This window comes from Sinocyclocheilus anshuiensis, unplaced genomic scaffold, assembly GCF_001515605.1.
Source record: "Sinocyclocheilus anshuiensis isolate Anshui unplaced genomic scaffold, SAMN03320099.WGS_v1.1 scaffold272, whole genome shotgun sequence".
NCBI classification, from domain to species: Eukaryota; Metazoa; Chordata; class Actinopteri; order Cypriniformes; family Cyprinidae; genus Sinocyclocheilus; species Sinocyclocheilus anshuiensis.
Genome location: NW_015554117.1, coordinates 1,318,015 through 1,337,567, shown reverse-complemented (window position 1 = coordinate 1,337,567; position 19,553 = coordinate 1,318,015). Strand labels below are relative to the sequence as shown.

General features: G+C 35.2%; 1 protein-coding gene and 1 pseudogene across 1 annotated transcript in view; both read right to left on the bottom strand.

Annotated features, from left to right (window-relative positions):
• Positions 1 to 3,676, bottom strand: part of LOC107669924 (long-chain-fatty-acid--CoA ligase 3-like) — a 21,062-nt pseudogene extending 17,386 nt beyond the window's left edge.
• Positions 3,677 to 14,189: 10,513 nt separating this feature from the next.
• LOC107669914 (sodium/calcium exchanger 2-like) overlaps positions 14,190 to 19,553 on the bottom strand; it is a 95,709-nt gene continuing 90,345 nt past the window's right edge. Inside the window, exons 11-14 of the mRNA XM_016462350.1 lie at positions 18,650 to 18,738; positions 17,833 to 17,938; positions 16,843 to 17,029; positions 14,190 to 15,608 (exon numbers count right to left, since the gene is read on the bottom strand). Coding sequence (XP_016317836.1) covers positions 15,232 to 15,608; positions 16,843 to 17,029; positions 17,833 to 17,938; positions 18,650 to 18,738 — 759 coding nt within the window. The 3' untranslated portion in view covers positions 14,190 to 15,231. The remainder of the gene's footprint in view (positions 15,609 to 16,842; positions 17,030 to 17,832; positions 17,939 to 18,649; positions 18,739 to 19,553) is intronic.

Below are 19,553 nucleotides of genomic sequence, written 5' to 3'. Positions count from 1 at the left end.
TATATATATATATATATAACACTGACTGCATACGGTACGGACTTAAAGCCATGAAGCTTTCTTTCCCAGATGTTGTCATTAACTGACCCTCATGTCGTGTGTATGTACGTGTATGTGTGTGTGTGTGTGTGTGTGACTCACATGGGAAGTTGTACATGAAACAGGCCTGCGCCACTATGATCCACTCCGCTCTTGTCTCGCAGAAGATGGCAATGTTTTTCAGAGGTTTCTGTCCTAGAGCAGCCAAACCACTGCCGAAAGCTCTCACTTCTTTATACACCTGATCATACGACATCCAGCGATACTCTCCCAAAATCACCTGCAGAGAAACACAAAGGGTTTGAAACGCTTTATTTTCTGTTCAGCTGCTCTTCGAGGAAAAGAGACCATCGCTCATCTGTTCTGTTCAGTCCTTTCTATCAACTTTTTTCCCCATCATTGGATCAGACTTTACAATTTTATAGATCAACAGCTCCTCCTATTGGATCATTATATAGTCACAATTCATTGAGAATTTATAGGAATCATATTCAACATTTTTGCACCATTTACATTTTTTTCTACTTGTTTTTTTTCTCTTCTTTCACTTATAATGTAAACCAAGATTTAAAAATGTAAAAATATAAAATTGATACAAATATACTGACTTTTACAATTAAAGATAAAAAGATAAGTAAAGTTGCTGAGTATTGGTTAGTTTAAACTCTTTTCAGAATAGCAACAAAAAAATCTTTTGATATGATATGAAAAAGGTTAATGTACTATGTAGAGATACTTTAACTTTTACAAATGCAAAGTATTATTATTGTTATTATTGCTATTATTTTAATACTATTATTTTAAATATTAATTTTTCTCTCCTGTATGTAAAAGGAAACATTTTTACAATTTACCATTATATTTTTATACTATATACACACACACACTCACTAATGTTTTATTAAATAAAGTTGCTGAGTATTGGATAGTTCAAACTCTTTTCAGAATAGTAACAAAAAATCTTTTGATATGATATGAAAAAGATTAATGTACTATGTAGAGATACTTTATCTTTTACAAACGCAATGTATTATTATTATTATTATTATTATTACTGAGGATAGTATTATTACTTTTAACACTATTATTTGTAATATTTATTGTTTTCCTCTCCTGTATTGTACTGCTGTCACTGACTTTTTGTGCACATGATAAATAAACTTGAAACTTAAAAACTCACTCCACAGTGCTTTTAAAGCATATATCAACATTTATAGACCTTTATATATCAATGCCATATTATTTATATTATATAAATATTTATATATCAATATCAATGTTCATTATTCAGAAAATGTACAAGGATGTTGTCACTTCTACATGCAAAGAATATCCGATCATTTACGTATAATAATATTAAAGGTACAGACAGCAGCCTGTTAAATTCAAAAAGTTGTAAAATGTTGCCTTCAGGATAAAAAATAAAATGCACTGAACGTGCAGAGTATCAAATATGTGTTTTAGACATTGCTGTGGAGTATTCAAACACATCAGAACCAGAATAGGGTAAGAATAAAGCACTCTCTTAAACAATGTTAGCAGAAAATCAACACAGCAAGCCGAAACAAACACCCAGCAGTTGTTTGTGATATATAATCAAGCCCTTCTCATGTTACACAACAGCAGCAGCACATGTTTGACAGCTTTAGTTGAGTAACAGCAGCGTCACAGCAGAATATTATTACTATGTGAGCTGCTCCAGCGCCGGACAATAGGATTACCATCAGAACTGAGAGATCATTCACATGCTGCAGGTCAGTTTGTTACAGACCGGCTGATTTAAAGGGTCATGACATGGAAAACAAGATTTTCTCTACCCTTTTGAAAACTGAGTTTGATGTATTATGTAGACAGATTTTCACACAATGCAAAACAAAACTCCCTTACTAGTCCACTCAGAACATTTATTAAAACTAAACTGCAATAACAAGTCATTCAAATCACATTTATGGCATTAGCTAATTAACTTTAGGCCCAATTTTTGAATATATGTTTATTATGATTTGTCCAATATTTGAATATATGTTTATAGTCATTTTTCCAATATTTGAATATATGTTTATTATAATGTGTCCAATATTTGAATATATGTTTATTATAACTTGTTCAGTATTAAAATATACACCACCAGCCAAAACTTTGGAATAATTACAATTTCAAAATTAAGATAATTACGAATAATAACAACGGTTTCTTAGGCTCACCAATGTTGCATTTATTTGATTTTATTCAGCAAGGATACATTAAATTGATCAAAAGTGACATTAAAGACATTTATAGTGTTTCAATAGATTTAAATAAATTTAAAATAAATGCTGTTCAATGAAGTTTCTGTTCATCAAAGAATGCTGAAAAGAGTGTCACAGTTACCAGAAAAATATTAAGCAGCAAAAACATTGATAATAAAAAGAACCATTATTAATAATTGAGGACCAATAGTAATTGATAATAATTGAGCAGCATATTAGAGTGATTTCTGAAGGATCATGTGACACTGAAGACTGGATTAATGATGCTGAACATTCAGCTTTACATCACAGGAATAAATTACATGTTAAAATATATTATAATAGAAAACAGTTATTTTAAATTGTAATATTTCACAATATTACAGTTTTTACTGTATTTTTGATCAAATAAATGCAGCCTTGGTGAGCAGAAGACTACATTAAAACATTAAAAATATATATTATTCTAAACTTTTGTCAAGTAGTGTTTTATTATTATAATTTGAAATTATTAAATTATTAATAAATTATTATAATTTGTGACCAAAAGTAGCATACACTAGGCAGTGCACATTTAATTTAGTGTCTAATTGTTACTAAATGATTTTAGAAAGGCACTATTGCATCTCAATTGTTCCAGTTTTCAGCAAGTTTTCAATGACTAAAAGTGAGACATATTCAGAAAAACCAAACTATGACTTTGGTGCAAGAAAGCTTTAACTGACGGTAAAAGTAGACATCAGGGGAAAAGAAACTACAAAAGTGTTGCTCTTCAACACATCCGAGAGAGCTTTGAAAGGCAGAAGTGTAAGATCTTTGGACTTACAGACAATACGCACCTTCTTGAAGACTCTTCCATCCTCTTGAGTTTCGTCTTCCTCACTCAGCAGTTCTCTGGTTCCCAGACAGTCGAGGTGAGGATTGCGGCACACGGAGGATTCAAACACCCGATCGAGTGTGCTCACCCCCGGCTGTAGGCATGTGGCCAGCGCCCTCAGTGCACCGACGTCCCGGTAGGGTCCCGAAGGGTGTCCGCTGATGGAACGGGCCTTCACCCTCCGCGAGCACTCGGAGAACGACTGCGAGTTGGACGATCTCAGCAGCAGGTACGGCAGGTAAGAGATGAGAGAGTAGAGCCAAACCACCAGCCTGAATATGATAACCACTACTGGACTCACATCCTGCTTCAGCCTCATACTGACTGAATGAAACAGAAAGAAACATATGAAGAGCAAGGGAAAGATAAAGGAAGTGCTGTGATGTCACTTCCTCCCAGGTTGTCCTGCTGCTTCCTCTTCGATGGGTCAGTGAAGCCTGTTTTCTAAACAAGAAATGCAAGCAGTCAATCTTCCATGTCATTAAACACACTAACACTGAACGGCATCAGAACATTCCAGTAAAGATCAGTACATGGAAATTTCACAATTTTGACCTTTCTGAGCCCCTTCCACTTTAACAAAGATGCATGGAGGAGAGACAGATTAGAAAGCGGTACAAATAGCGGTGTGTAACGTCTGATTCTCAGCCCAGATTTCAGCACAAATCCAAAAGTGGGTGAAAGGTGACATCAAATAAGCATGTGCATGGGTTTTTGTGAATGTGGGTCAGGGTTATTATTGTTAATTAAAAAAAAAAAAAACATAAAAAAAAAATAATTACTTGAAATAAAATAAAAATGAACTGAAATAAAATATCAAATTATTTTATTTCATCTAGTTGCCAAGGCAACATTTCAAATTTTCCTTTAATTTGAAGTACTAAAATAACTAAATAACTACAGACATATTTAAAACAACAACAACTATAAGTGACAAATACACAACAAAATTATTACATCTTTACCTAAAATGAAAATATAAAATATTAACAAAATATTCACAGGGTGATTAAATGATGACATAATTGTTATTTTTGGGTGAACTATCCCTTTAATTGAAATAAAGCTGAAATAAAATATAAAAAAATGATACTAAATGAAAATTGTGAAATGCTGACCTGGTAACTAACTGAAATAAGTTGAAGTTGAAGTACTTAAGTTGAAGTGTTTACTATTGTCCTCTTGCATTATCGACACACTATTTTCCTGTTTAACACTGTAAAGCTGCTTTGACACAATCTGTATTGTACAAAGTGCTATACAAATAAAGGTAAAGGTGACAACTAAAATTACTAATTGAAATAAAATTAAAACATAAAAAATAACAAAAATTTAAATTAAAAATGAGATATATTTTTAATATTTAGAAATATTCAAATACTAATAAAAATAACAAAAAAAGCACATAATACAAATGTTTAAAATAAAAGTATTTAATTAATATTAAATTAACACTGTTCAACTAATCCGTCAAAACTCAGTTCTACAGAGTGTGAGGTGTGTGAATATGTATGAAATGAAGAGTTTGTGTTGTGGTGTGTTTGGGGAAGTGTGGGGATGATGTGGGTTTGTGTCACATGTTAGAGCTGTCCTTGGTCCTGAAGACACTATTCATTCTAATAATAAGACTGACAGGTGGATCATCTACTCAGAGGTGAAAAGCATAATCTGACATTGCGACATCAGTCTAATAACACAAGGGATCAATACATTGCATGGCTATTTTTTTGCCCATTTTGTGACATCACAACCAACCATCCACAGCACTTTTTAGAACAAAGTCATGGACTACAAGATACTATACTATTGTGACATAACAATACACATTCTACAAAGTCATAAAAAGATGCAATAAGATACAACATATATGATCTTAAATGGTGACTGTTGTGTGTAAATCAGTAAACTTAAACAACACAGAACAAATGTGAGTATTACAAAGGATCACCAGGGTTTGCAAATTCACAGTAGATAAAATATTCAGGAATCATTTCAAAGATATCATGCATACATTCACGCACACAATGCCTACTCAGTAAGATCTACAGAAGCTATTCCTGCGGATGTCATTTATTATTCACACTCATCAGTGTCTGTAAGGCCAAGGAAGTTCATCTTTTCAAGCCTCAAATATCCCTCTCATAAATTCTCAAGGATCTCATGAATACCTCAATGAGAGTTGACAAATGCATGACAATCTAAGATCCTACACTGCTGTCTAACCCTTTGATCGGTTACTTAGAATGTAAAGTTTTAAAATGAAATTTTCCTTAGCTTTTACTCACCCTCATGTCATTCAGAGCTCATATTATTTTATTTTATTTTATATTTTTCTGAGATGAAAGTCTGAGCTTCTGATTGCCGTAAGCCTGCTATGCAATAGTCAATACGACTTGTGTAAGAAAAAGACAATAATTCAAGCTGTTAATCACTGATAAGTCTCCAAATTCATTTGCACTTGCAATCAATTTAAAAAGTGGTGCTTTATGCCATGCCATACTTGACATTAGTAACATTATATGCCATTAGTTCTTCAGCTTTATGGTGCTTTTTGTGGTTTTTGGCACTTGTCTATCCACTTTCCTTGTTTAGAAAGCAAAAGCTTCTTACCACTTAAGACATACTTTTGTTTTTCACTGAAAAAATAAAATATGGGATTGGAATGAAATGAAGGTGAGTAAATGATGACAACATTTTTATTCCTCGATGTCCTGGACAAGTTTTCAGCCTGTCTCTTTCTCTGTCTCATTTTTTTCTCGTACATCGCCCCACATGTCACAGCTGTCTTATCAGTGTAAATAAAGCTAGAGTTATTCAACCACAGTCTGAATGCTCTTAACCAACGGGGAAAGATAATGCAGCATATAAGAGCATTGCACAACAACATAAGCTGAACGCCGTGGGTCTGAAACAATGTGTTCGGTATTTATGATGATAAATCTGAAATCGCTGCCATTCATTAGTGGGAATGTGGAGACAGGCGAGATTTACTTCCTCTTTCCGATGAAAGAATCTTTGTTTGGCACCACCAACACTCATACAGGATAGAAGAAGGGGTTGAGTGAGAGAAACCGAGAAAGAGAGAAAGAGAAAAGAGGGAATGTTGCCATTGTGTCATGTTCTGTAAGCAACACTGAGCATGTGTCTGCTTTACTGTGCGTCTTTGTGCCCTATATGAGCATCTGCAGCCATCATCTGTGTCTTTTCAGCAGTCAGTGTCTGAAAGTAAAAAATCAGCATTGCATCACCTGCTCACAAATGGATGCTCTGCAGTGAATGGGTGCCGTCAGAATGAGAGTCCAAACAGCTGATAAAAACATCACAATAATCCACAAGTAATCCACACCACTCCAGTCCATCAGTTTAACATCTTGTGAAATAAAAAGCTGCATGTTTGTAAGAAAGAAATCCATCAAGATATTTTTAACTTGCTTCTGGCTAAAATATGGCTAAATATATCCATAATATTGCTTTCTCCAGTGAAAAAGTAATCTGGACTGAATCAGGAGAGAAATATGCAAAGATCAAGCATAGTTTACAAATTAAAACAGTCTAAAACAGCTCTAAACAAATATGTGGGTGGATTTTTGATGTGAGAGGACAATTGGGGATTGGAGGAAGCGTTATTATGGATTATGGACTCATATTTTGGCCAGAACTGACGGTTTAAAGTTAAAATGCCTTCATTATTGGATTTGTTTCTTACAGACCTGCAGCTTTTTGCTTCACATAACGTTAATTGATGGACTGGAGTGGTGTGGATTACTTGTGGATTATTGGGTAAACTATTCCTGTAAGTGCATAAAGTTCCATTCTTTATGCAAAATATTTTTTTCCTTATGATTTTGGAATGTGGAGTCAAATTTGACCAAGACCATTTTCATGTAATTCGCCCATCATGCAATCCCTAGTTTATGCCATTACACAAACACAAAACACAATTATAACTTGAGTGATTAAGAACTGACTGACTGTTGTTATAGCAACGGTTCATTCATTAAAACATTAGAGCTGGAAATGTCAGCAAACCATCTGCGTAGGCTGGGAGGACGTTCATGAGAATGAGAGAGAGAACGAGAGAAGAAACTTGCAGAACAGCACTGGACCAAACACCGTTTAATGCATTCAAACACCGAAAACTCAAATATGCAAGCTCAACCGCTAAGAATGCAGTAAAGCTTAAGGAAGCCAGTGAGCTTGTTAATGCAAAGGCAGAATAATGATGTGGTGTTTACAGACACTAAATATCTCCATCTCATGACCTCTTCTCTCCCACCCAGAAGTCCAATAGGACACATCCTGCACAAACGCGCCTCTGTGTGCCATTCCTAATCATAATTTGATTCCTTATTACAGCAGTATCCCAGACTCCCTCTCTCACTAAGGAATGGGAGGTAAACATCCTCTCTTTAGAGTCTCTTAAAGCAAATGATTTATTTATGTTTTAACGCCATATCAGCAACAATGGCTATATTCATGGCGATATCATTTCAATACATAATTTACAATAATATAACATTTTCTTAAGAAACAATTATACAAAAACATACAAGAAACAACAACAGTACTGATAAAAATCATATACAATCTTTCAGTTAAATCAGTGATAAAAATTCTTAAATTCTTCTAGGAGAGACTTTAAAAAATGTTTTTTATTTTAGTCAATTTTTAGTCAATATCGTTGTCTAATATCATTTAAAATTGGACATACTATTAAAATATGTTTTGCATTAAAAAAAATTCTTACACAAGTCACAGACTGGTTTCTCTTCCCCTTTCAATAAATATGAATGAGTGCGTCTTGAATGTCCATTTCGACATCTTGTATATACAACCTGGTTATATCTACTGTACGTTCAAATCAGTAATTACTTCTTTCATTTACTACTGGATTCACCTCATATAGTTTGTTGTATATGCATTCATTCCATTTGCCATTTATTATGAATGTACAGATTCAATACAGGTTTTACATCAGATACTGGAACATTACATTCTGTTATTTCCAACTGAAGAGCTTCCTTAGCCACTTTATCTGCTTTTTCATAGCTGACAAAAATAATGTTGAAATCTTGTTTCATTAAAAAGTCAACTTTTTCTAGTATGAGTCTCTTAAAGATATCCATATGTCCTCTCTTTAAGGACATTAGAGATCAACGTGTTTAGTAAAACTTTAAAAGCAATTCTGTTATCTACAAAATTAAAACTCATTTTAGGTGACACTGAACGTTTCCTCGAGAAGTAACCATAGCAACAGTACGCCGTTCGAGCGATTTCAGTCAGGACGACATACAAAGAAAACGTAAGCATTATAATTATTTATAATTATAGGTTCACACACAAGAAATATATCACCAAACCATTTCAGGGTCTGTTTTAAACGTCTTTAAGATAATTAACAGCTCGCATACTGTGCTAGAATGTTGTGAGAAGACCCTCAACTGCGTACGGCACAAAAATTACTGACAGAAATGTATTTAAACACATACCCCGTTTAAATTAATGGAAAAATCGCGCACTAACCTCAATTCGTTTCCGGTGACAGGAAACTGGAACCTTTACGCGCAGCGCACCTGCTCACCTGTGAAGTCCCGCTGACCGTCCGAACACACAGCACACACGGCGCGGTGTGGAGCGCGAGCTGTGATTGGACTTTCCGCGGTGGCGCGTGCCGGGGTCCGATGCGTGATGTCACGGTACCCGCGGCTCGAGGAGGTCACTCCCGGTCGGTTCGTAGTGGCGCGCCATGTGCAAGATTGTGATGCCATTGTGAGGTTTTCAGTTCTTCTCAAAGCAGTTTACGCATCGCCAGAACTTTTTACTCGCGTAATTGCAAACATATTTAACAATATATATATTTTTTTCTTTTACAAGTGTATGAAACTGTTGTACAGTTTTTCTTATGAAAGCTGGCCATAAGATTTAAAGTTGTGTGTTCTAGTTGCGCATGAAACGTTTGTTCCCTCTTAGTGTTGCCAGATGTGTGGTTTAGGTCTGAAAGTACAAAAACACGATCAAGTGTGCTAACTCTGCAATCTTACCTCTAGATTTGAGAATAGGTGACAGATTAGGGACAAAAAATGGTTCAGATGGGACCTTTGCTCCAAAGGAGATTAAATTACAAAAAATATACCCAAAACCCCACACAGCATCATGTCTTTTCACTCTTTGAACGAAGGATACCTAAGGTTCAAATTTTCTTTTTTTTTTAAGAGAATAGTGAAATTGAAAAAGTCCAAAATAGTGGTTTAAGAAAAAATATAATAGTCCATTTTTAGCTGAGCAGGGCAGTTAAGATGTGTTAAACAAGACGAAATAATAACTGTTGTATACATTTTAATATCGCAATCCAAGGTACCATTTCTGAGATTGAACACTTCTAGAATAGTTTTAATGGTGAAAGTCAGCGAGTTTCTACATTTTTATGATTTTTTTTAGTGAATAAGGAAAACTCACTGTCATAATGATAACTTCAGGAACATAACGATACCTTAATAATTGAACTACAACAACTTATTTCACCAAGACACAGCTTTCTGAACTTGAGTTTTGTGATCATTAGGTGGCATAACTACTGATGGATTTAGTGAATTTTCTGATCTGGACATTTGACTGTACTTTTTTTCTGGCATCTATTTGCATGATTGGTGTAAATGAACAGTCATGGTCTACAGCATCCTCTATTTATTTATAATATTTCATTCATATATATATATATAGTGTGTGTGTGTGTTAATAAAAAAACACTCAAGAATAGGAAATGTTTAAAATAAATAAACTATATTCAATAAGGTCTGCTTGAGCTCTAACAGCTACATTATTTTTTCTTCTTGGGACACAGTACACATCATGCCATGTTCTTCCAAACAAATCTCCTCCGCCTTTAGTTTTGTCTTGACTTTTTATGCTACTTCCATAAAAAAAAAAAAAACTTAAATATTACTTTCTAGTGAATTAATACAGTATTATATATAGTGACAATGTCCGTCACTATTAAAGTAATTTAACAGGCAGAAGAGAATGATCACAGACACAGATAAAAGTGCACAAAAACAAGGCAGGGAGCAAGACCAGTTTGGGGTCGACACAGACAACATACAAAACTGTGAGGACAAGACAGACATTTTTTTAACATGGAAAGTAATAAAGGTTTTTCACATTTCTATTTGCAGAAATTAAGATGTAACAAACTGTTTGTCAATAGGTTATCTTCCCCACTTCCAATTCTATTCTAAAATCTTTCTATATCTCTATTGAATTGGGTGAAAAAAATACCTGCGCGTAAAATAAAAAATGCAAAATAAGAAACGAAAGATGGGATATAAATGTAAACCTCGACACTGATAACAGCTCATGCATACAAACAGGTACTTCATGCATTTTGTACATTAGAGGCACATGTACAACTTCACATTTACAGTAATGAACACAGTCCAACCGCTGGTGGACATCAGAAATACAATATCATCACCAGAACACATGAAGACGTGTTGAAAAAAGCCAAGATGGCCTTTTACTCAATGAACATGCCCTTCACACGGTCAACAGACGAGACAGTCACAACTAGTGTATTTCACTCTGTTATCATGAGTTAAATTCCTTGTAAATAAATTAATAAATAAAAATAGCCTTTGGCCCAGTGTACAAGAAACTGCTTTACAGAGACATTACTTGTAATTCATTAGAAAAACAAATGATAGCTCGATAGAGAGATAGATGTGAGGATGCAGTGTAGAGATGAATTCGCTGCATTAATAAACACTGCAAATGGAATCTCAATTATCATACAACATACAGTGATTACTTGCAACCCAAGTAAACCTACTGAGAATATCTAAACATCTTGGAAATAGTTATCAAAAACTATTACATCAATAACTATTGAGGTTCCTATCAATTTGAGTACACTTGGAAATAGAAAAATCGCCTACTGAAAATGTCACAAAGTCGTATTCCAAAAAGTTTTACAAAGCTTTCGACATTAACAGAGTCGTAAAAAGAGTAAACTTCTGACATTCAGGGCAATGGGTGATTTCTACAGATCAACTCCAGACTTGATTCCATAAAAACATAAGATCAGTGATGATAAAACTAAACGTTAACTTTCAGAAAATCTCTATGACTCTTCTTGTCATTTGTCAGCTTTATTGCACTTTCTGTTTGTAGCGTTAAGAAGAAAAAGCCTACATGCACTAAAGAAAACCTTGAAGCAAGCGAAGGGGCCAGGATAGGCACCAAGTATTCCTGAAGGGTTAACTCCAATGCCGGTTGCTCAGGGTAGGTTCGCATATTGCACACTTTGTCTTAATCAATTTGGTTTGTTGTACTCAGAGAAAACAAACACATTAACATGTAACACAATACAGATACAATTATGAAGTGTTATTAGTTAAATATTAAATAATAAGTCTCTAGGATTGACTCTGTCCTTCAGGGTTTCAGATTTCAAATATGAAAATCTCTGTTAAAGAAAAGAAACATTTTTCCCAATTTTCTACTGATGCATTTTCTACCTAGTGATTAACAGTCTGTTTAAGCCAGTTTAAGTTGATGCTGATGTTGAGCATGTATAAAACAAGATTTCATGCTTTATCATTTGCACAACTTCTAAGTCAGAGCATTTTTATCTCTGGTGAACTGTAAACAAAGGTGAATGTTGTTCAATGTGAAAAAATGTGAGGCAAAGCATGTGAAAAATTATGCCTTTTTTTTTTTTTTTACCACAAGACATTCTTGAAAAGAATTCGACATCCTGATCTGCATTTAAATAAGTAAAATTTTGTTAATTAAAGGAATAGATCACCTAAAAATGAAAATTAGCTGAAAATGTAATCCCTCTCAGGCCACCCAAGACGTAGATAAGATTGTTTCTTCATGGAAACAGATTTGGAGAAATGTAGCATTACATCACTTCAGTCAGGACCACTATCGTCAAAGATGATTGACAATTAGCATACAGTTTGGATTGGCGGTATGATTCTGTTCTGGGCAAGAACCCCCCTAGGTAATCCACACCACTCCAGTCCATCAGTTAACATCTGGTGAAGCCAAAAGCTGCGTGTTTGTAAGAAACAATTCTGGCGTTTTGAGTTTACTGTACACCATTGGTTCTGGCCAAAATATGAGTCCATAATCCATAAAAACACTTCTTCCAGAGAAAAAGTCCATCCCCTGTTGTCCTCTCACATCAAAATCCACCAACATATTTGTTTAGAACTGTTTTGGACTCTATTCACTTGTAAATGGTGCTTGATCGATGCATATTTCTATCCTGATTCAGATGAGACGACTTTTTCAGTGGAGAAAGCAATATTATAAACAGAGGACTCGTATTTTAGCTGCAAAGCAATGGTTTGAAGTTATAAAACTACTTAATGAAGGTTTGTTACATAGAAACACACAGCTTTTCACTTCATAAGATGTTAACTGATGGACTGGAGTGGTGTGGATTATTGTGATGTTTTTATCAGCTGTTTGGACTCTCATTCTGACGGCACCCATTCACTGCAGAGGATCCATTGGTTAGCAGGTGATGGAATGCTACATTTCTCCAAATCTGATGAAGAAACAAACTCATTTACATCTTGGATAGCCTGAGAATATGTACATTTTCAGCAAATTTTCATTTTTGAGTGAACTATTCCTTTAAGTACTGATCTCAAACCAAAATATTACAAAAGAGATCTGACATAGGCAGCCATCATGGTTGTCCCTTTTAGTAACAAACAGTGTAAACTTCAAATTCATGCATGTCTTCAGAGTCAAAGCATGCCGTTATAGATCTGCCAATATGTACTCCATCATGCATTTCGACTGACTAGACCACAGACAAAAGTCCAGCCCTGAAGTATAGCAAGAGAACACAGTACACACACACCACACAGCTTTACACAAACATCTATGGACTGGACAGATGAGCTGACGACATAAAAACGCTTAGAATCCCCTTAACGTACATATACACACGATCCTGGGTGCTCTACGAGTAAACAACATTTTATTGTGAATCTGTCAAGGACCAATCAGCGTTCGGCTCCACACATTATGAGTGGACTAGTCAGCTAACGAGTTTATAAAGAACCAATCAATACGCAGCTCTTAACTGTTCTAGATCAAGACGCCCCAGACAGGTTTACACAATGCCGAGAGAAACTGTACAGTGACATTTTGACTTTAGTGTTTCATTATGAGAACTTGTAAAGCCACTGGATGCATCAAATGAACATGCTTCAGTTTTTGCACCGTAGTAAAGTTGACACCCAAATCATTTGTTCTTCTAATAAACCTGTGTAAAGAAGATTTACGGTACCCATTCAGCCACTGCAAGCATCGACTGAGATGTCTTTTTTCCCCCTAGCATACTATGAACACTGCTATGGGAAAAGAGTTTCGCGTACATCCCAGTGGCTTGACGCTTGAGCATATGGAGATGACGGCGAGTGTTTTCTCGTGGAATTTTTACATTGACACTTTTAAAAGAGGATCTCCATTGTCTCTAGGCTGCGGAAAGTGCAGAATGAATGTAACAACTGAAGATTCAAATCATTACGATGACCAGTGTTCCGTTTCAGAAGATCCCAGTCATTGTGATGTCATAAGATGTTTTGTTCGTTGAATTACAGGGAATGTTGAGGTGTAGAACAAGTATTCATGTAAAAATAAATATCTAGATTCAATGCGACTCAGATGAACACTCAATTTAAAAATAAAATAAAAAATGAAGCCATTCGGGTCAAAATGGCCTGATCAGAGGATGAAAGTTAATCTAGCAGAATATTGAGACTCTGATAATGTTTTAATTCCATCTTCAATTATTCTTCTGTCCATGAGCTACCGCTGCTCTATTCTAGTCTTAAGCTGGACTATGTTTGTCACTATTTTGCTGCCTAATACAGATTCCTGGAATCTTAAAAGAGTTTAGTCATTGTAGGGCACAATTGGGTCTGATGTGTCTGAAAAAGGGAGAAAATATAGACATCAGTGGTGAACTTATGTACCTTTTCTGAAGATTCTGAATATAATATAATAATATTTTGTATCGGATATTTACATTTAATATAATTATTAACAAAAATAATATTAAAAAGCAAAAGATTTTTGTCATTTCAGGGCACAATTGAAAGTCTTGGACTGCTTATAGTGTCAATATTTATGCAAAATCAATATTTTGTTATTTATCATTCCCTTCACATTACTATTAACTTAACTTTTTGAGTTTGCTCATTCCGACATCAAGCAGGTGAAACATTGGCAACATTAGTGAAACAGCTTGTTTGGGTTTGTACGGTACGATTTCAAAGTTAGGTGCGGTCACACTAGACTGCAATATTAGTTACATTTGATTATTTATCAAAATAAGAAGCCCTAGAACATGACATCACATCCTGCTGTGCATATTCACTGCAGGGAATAAAGTAATTTTACATGCTTGAAGTCTAGTGTGACGCACAACTTTCAGCCGGTCTTGCTTTTACTCAAGAACTCATATTGTACAATCTGTCAAGCAACAATCATAAATGACTGCTTTAGTACAGAATGATGCACATCGCAAGCAAAACTGCAGCTCGACTGCTGGTGCATTTTCATTAGCATCTAAAATGCCTTCACTATTGTTCTGAAGACATCTTTTATCTTTACTCGGATTTATTGTGCCCCTGAACCATAAAAAGACCTGTTGCGTGACAACGTCTGCAGTGTGAAACAAAAGTCGTCAGTTCTGCCTTTGAGCTCGAGAAACTAAAAGATATAAGTGTGACTATTTTACAGCGTCGCTCCCCCTTTATAGTACATTACACTCATCTTTGCCCTCTTTTGCTACACACTTTGCTTCCTTTTTCACAAAACTCCTCTTCTTTCATCTCTCTCCAGCATCATCCATCTCTTTTTCTCTTTCACCTCAGATTCTCCTCCAGGTCTCATCTAAGTTGAATGATTTGCATTAGTGCATTCAACGATGTGTTTTGTAAGTGTGTGTGCAGACTTTTATTTATTTTTTACTTTTATTTATGTGGCTTATAGAGCCTCAAAACCCCTTTAGATTTATTTGTAGATATAAGTGTGTGTGGTGTTTGCTCCCCGTTTCTCCTTTCAGAAGCTCTCAATATGGCAGTAGGCCTCAAGGCTGGAGAAGAGGATGTAGAGGAGCCACAGACCCAGAAAGAGGAGCGTAGTGAGCAAACGCGAGACACGAGGGCCGCCCAGCTCTCCCCCGATAGACGGCCGGCGCCGGAACAGCAGCACCCCCATGCAGATGAAGGCGAAAATAGTGAAGAGGGTGACGGAGAAGGCTAGCGAGCCGGGATCCACGAGAAAGCGCTTGCCCTGGATGGCCCAGTACACCGCCGCCACAGACCAGGCCACGCCGATGCCCAGAAACACGTTGACCGCATTGCTGCCCGTGACGTTTCCGATGGAGGCGTCTGCGTACTGATCCTGAGTAGCGGCGACTTTACTGGCGAATGTGTCTGAAGGAGAGAGACAGAGAGCATGAGAAAATACAGACATCAGTGACGTTTATATCGACAAGGTTGATAACCTGGCCAATATTTCATATTTGCAAATGATCAAAATCAGCTAATAACTTTTCCAAGAATTTCTGGATCTAATCTAATTTAATATAATATAAAAAAGAATAAATATATATGATAAGACAATGTATTAGATATTTACATTTAATATAATTATTAATAATAATACTACAATGCAAAATAAATTTTAATGTGAATTTTAGCAGCTTTGCGTACAGGTATGTGTCATTTACTTTCACTAAATTGTAATATAAACCTGTAAATACAACTGTTCAAATGTTTGAGGTAAAAAATGTGACCCTGGAGCACAAAAGCAGTCTTAAGTCGCTGGGGTATATTTATAGCAATAGCCAAAAAAACATTGTATGGGTCAAAATTATCGATTTTTCTTTTATGCCAAAGATCATTAGGATATTAAGTAAAGATCATGTTCCATGAAGATATTTTGTAAATTTCCTACCGTAAATATATCAAAACGTAATTTTTGATTAGTAATATGCATTGCTAAGATCTTCATTTGGACAACTTTAAAGGCGATTTTCTCAATATTTAGATTTTTTTGCACCCTCAGATTTCAGATTTTCAAATAGTTGTATCTCAGCCAAATATTGTCCTATCCTAACAAACCATACATCAGCTTTCAGATGATGCATAAATCTCAATTTCAAAAACATTGACCCTTATGACTGGTTTTGTGGTCCAGGGTCACAAATATGTGTTTTTTTTTTTTAAAGAAATTAATTATTTTATTCATCAAGTAAGTTAATCAAAAGTGACAGTGAAGACATTTATATAACATTACAAATGATTTCTGTTTAAAATAAATGATGTTCTTTTGACATTTCTATTCATCAAAAAATCTTGGAAAAAATATCATAGTTTCCACAAAAATATGCATCAGCACAATTGTTTTCAACATTGATAATAATAACACATATTTCTTGAGCAGCAAATCAGCATATTAGAATGATTTCTGAAGGATCATGTGACACTGAAGACTGGATGCTTTTTTTTCACTTTTATCATTTAAAAACTGTACAAAATGAAAAACTGTTTTTTTTTTTTTTTCCAATGAAAAGTGAAAATTGTTTGTTGTGCATTTTTCAGAATCTATCGCAGTTACATTCCGACATTTTACAGTGTGGATGAAGTGTCATTATGTCAAGCACACCTGGGATAGAAGTGCCCAGGGCGACGAACACCACTGCGGTGACGGTGTCCCGGAGGCCCACGGTGCAGCCGAAGTGCGACGCCAGGTCTCCGATGACAGCAGTCAGGAGGCCGATTACAGAGATGGACACCACAAAGCAGGCCCAGCCGTTCCAGTTCTCTGTGGGCGGAACGAACGCGAACAGAACCTTCCAGAACACCGTCAGGAAGCGATAATTACTTTATTTTTATATTTTCTGTTTTAATTTTAGTTAAAATTTTGTTTTTTTTTGTAATTTTTATTAGTTTTTTTTATGGATATGTATATGTTTTTATTTATTATTTTTAGCTTATGTAGTCATTAGTTTATTTTAGTTATTTATTTTAGAACTTCAAATTAAACGAAACAAAAATAAGAAATGTCGGCTTGGGAACCAGCTGAAATAAAATCATTTACTTTATTATTTTATTTGTATTATTTAATATTTTTTTAATGATTTATTTTTCATTTTATTTCAGTTAACATTTATTTTATGGACTATTTTTATGGTTACAGAAAATGGCACACTGGAAATTCTACACTATTTATTCTTTTTTGTGTTTGTGGAAGAAATAAAATCATACAGGTCTGTAAAGGTGCACAAATTCTTCCAAAAGCATCATTGTAGGTGAGCTCTTGCTTTCAGAGCTTCTGAGACTGAGCTTTTAAAAGAGCAGCTTGAGAACATAAGAGCCTCATTATGTGTTTTATTAAGTCAGAATTTTCATATCATTTATACAGTGTGACTCATACAATGCACTTCTATTTTAAAAGAGAGCAACTGAACATCCGACCTGCGCTGACGGTCACGGCCTCCACGAACTGCTCTCTCCAGGAGTGAGTGCCGATCACCAGCGCCAGTCCCGCCAGGTCCCCGATGATGGCAGTGAGGAGGCCGATTACAGTGATGGACACCACAAAGCAGGCCCAGCCGTTCCAGTACTCTGTGGGCGGAACGAATGCGAACAGAACCTTCCAGAACACCGTCAGGAAGTGCATGAAGTAATCGTAGCAGGACGGGAGACGCTCCTCTCGACCCTCCTCTACATCTTCATCCCCGTCGCCTGAGGATGCCACACATAATTAACAAATTAAAATGCTGGACGATACATGCACAGTCATTACCATGACAAACCACCAGATGGTAGGATCACATCACTGACACAAACAACTTTCCTCAATACATGTAGAGGTATTCTCCTGGAATTAGAATTGTAGAAGTTAAAATAATATTGTGTCTTCAAAAAACAAAATAAATAAAAACAATTAGGTGTAGAAACAATTGTCACTCATAAATTGCTAGCAAAGCAAATATTTGCGAAGAATTGCCAGGTGACACGTTGAATTGAACGTGAAATTGTGAAGTAGGAAGACTGAAATATCATTATCTTGTAAATCATACCTCAATAATCTTTATTTACAACTTCAAAAAATACGTATTGTGTTAGTAGAGCATCATTGACATACTATTATAGTTTTTATTAATATTTTAAATCAGTGTGTATGTTTATATTTTCCATTTGAACTTTAAACTGTTTTTGTCATTTTAGTAGTTTTTTAATATATTTTTTAATTTAAATTTTAGTTTTAGTTATTTTAGTACAAGTTAAACTAAATTAAAAAGAGAAATGCTGCCTTGGCAACTAGCTGAAATAATTTATTTTAATAATTTTACTGTGTGTTTTTGCCACTAGTAGTAGTTTTTATGTCTATATAGCTTTTTTGAAAACTTTATTTAAATTTTAGTTTTATTTTAGTACATCGAGTTGAGAGAAATTTTGCTTTGGGAACTACCTGAAAAAAAGTTTTATATTTTATTGAAATAGTGCCGATCACCAGCGCCAGGTTAGTCTTCTTGATCAGTTTATCAACGGTGCTCTGAAACACAGCACCGATCACTCAAACATTCCCACCATTCAGACCCCAATTCTGATTTCCTGCTCAGTTTTGATTTTTTTTATGTGAGGTTATTGGGACTGTGCTCATTCTTGGGACCCTGTTATCAACATAAATAACAAATTTCATTATATAATTTAATATAATGCACAATTATGATGTACACTGCATTAGATTTTTCAAAACAAAACACTAAAGTTATATTCTGAACAAAAGATATGTATTCAACTTATTTATTGGTATTATTATAACTGAAAATATCCGACTTGTTAATCTAATGAATAACTGATTTGTTAAATCAAATGAAAAATTGTGTTTTTGATTGGCCCAGATGCTACAAATTCCCCCTTTTCGGGCGTTGTTGTCAGTAGAATAGACAACAACGAGCGATGTCAAAGGTGCAGAACAATCGAACACACACCTGCCACTTACGGCTGGGAGACAGTGGTGACTCTTCGGCTGTTGGTGCCTTCAGGAGGGGTTGTGGTGCCGTGGGTGAGAAGGGGGTAATTCTCAACATGCCACTAGGTCGTAAATGGATCTGGTGTCGGGGTTGCCATGGTAACCATGGTCCTGGGCCTTGTTCGCAGACAACTTGGCCCCAGTATGTTTATTGGGGGGAGGGTTTCTGTGAACGTTTGTTAATCTAATGAATAACTGATTTGTTAAATCAAATGAAAAATTGTGTTTTTGATTGGTCCAGACGCTACATATATAACTGAAAATATTGGATTTTCCTGCACACAATAATAATAATATTATATATATATATATATATATATATATATATATATATA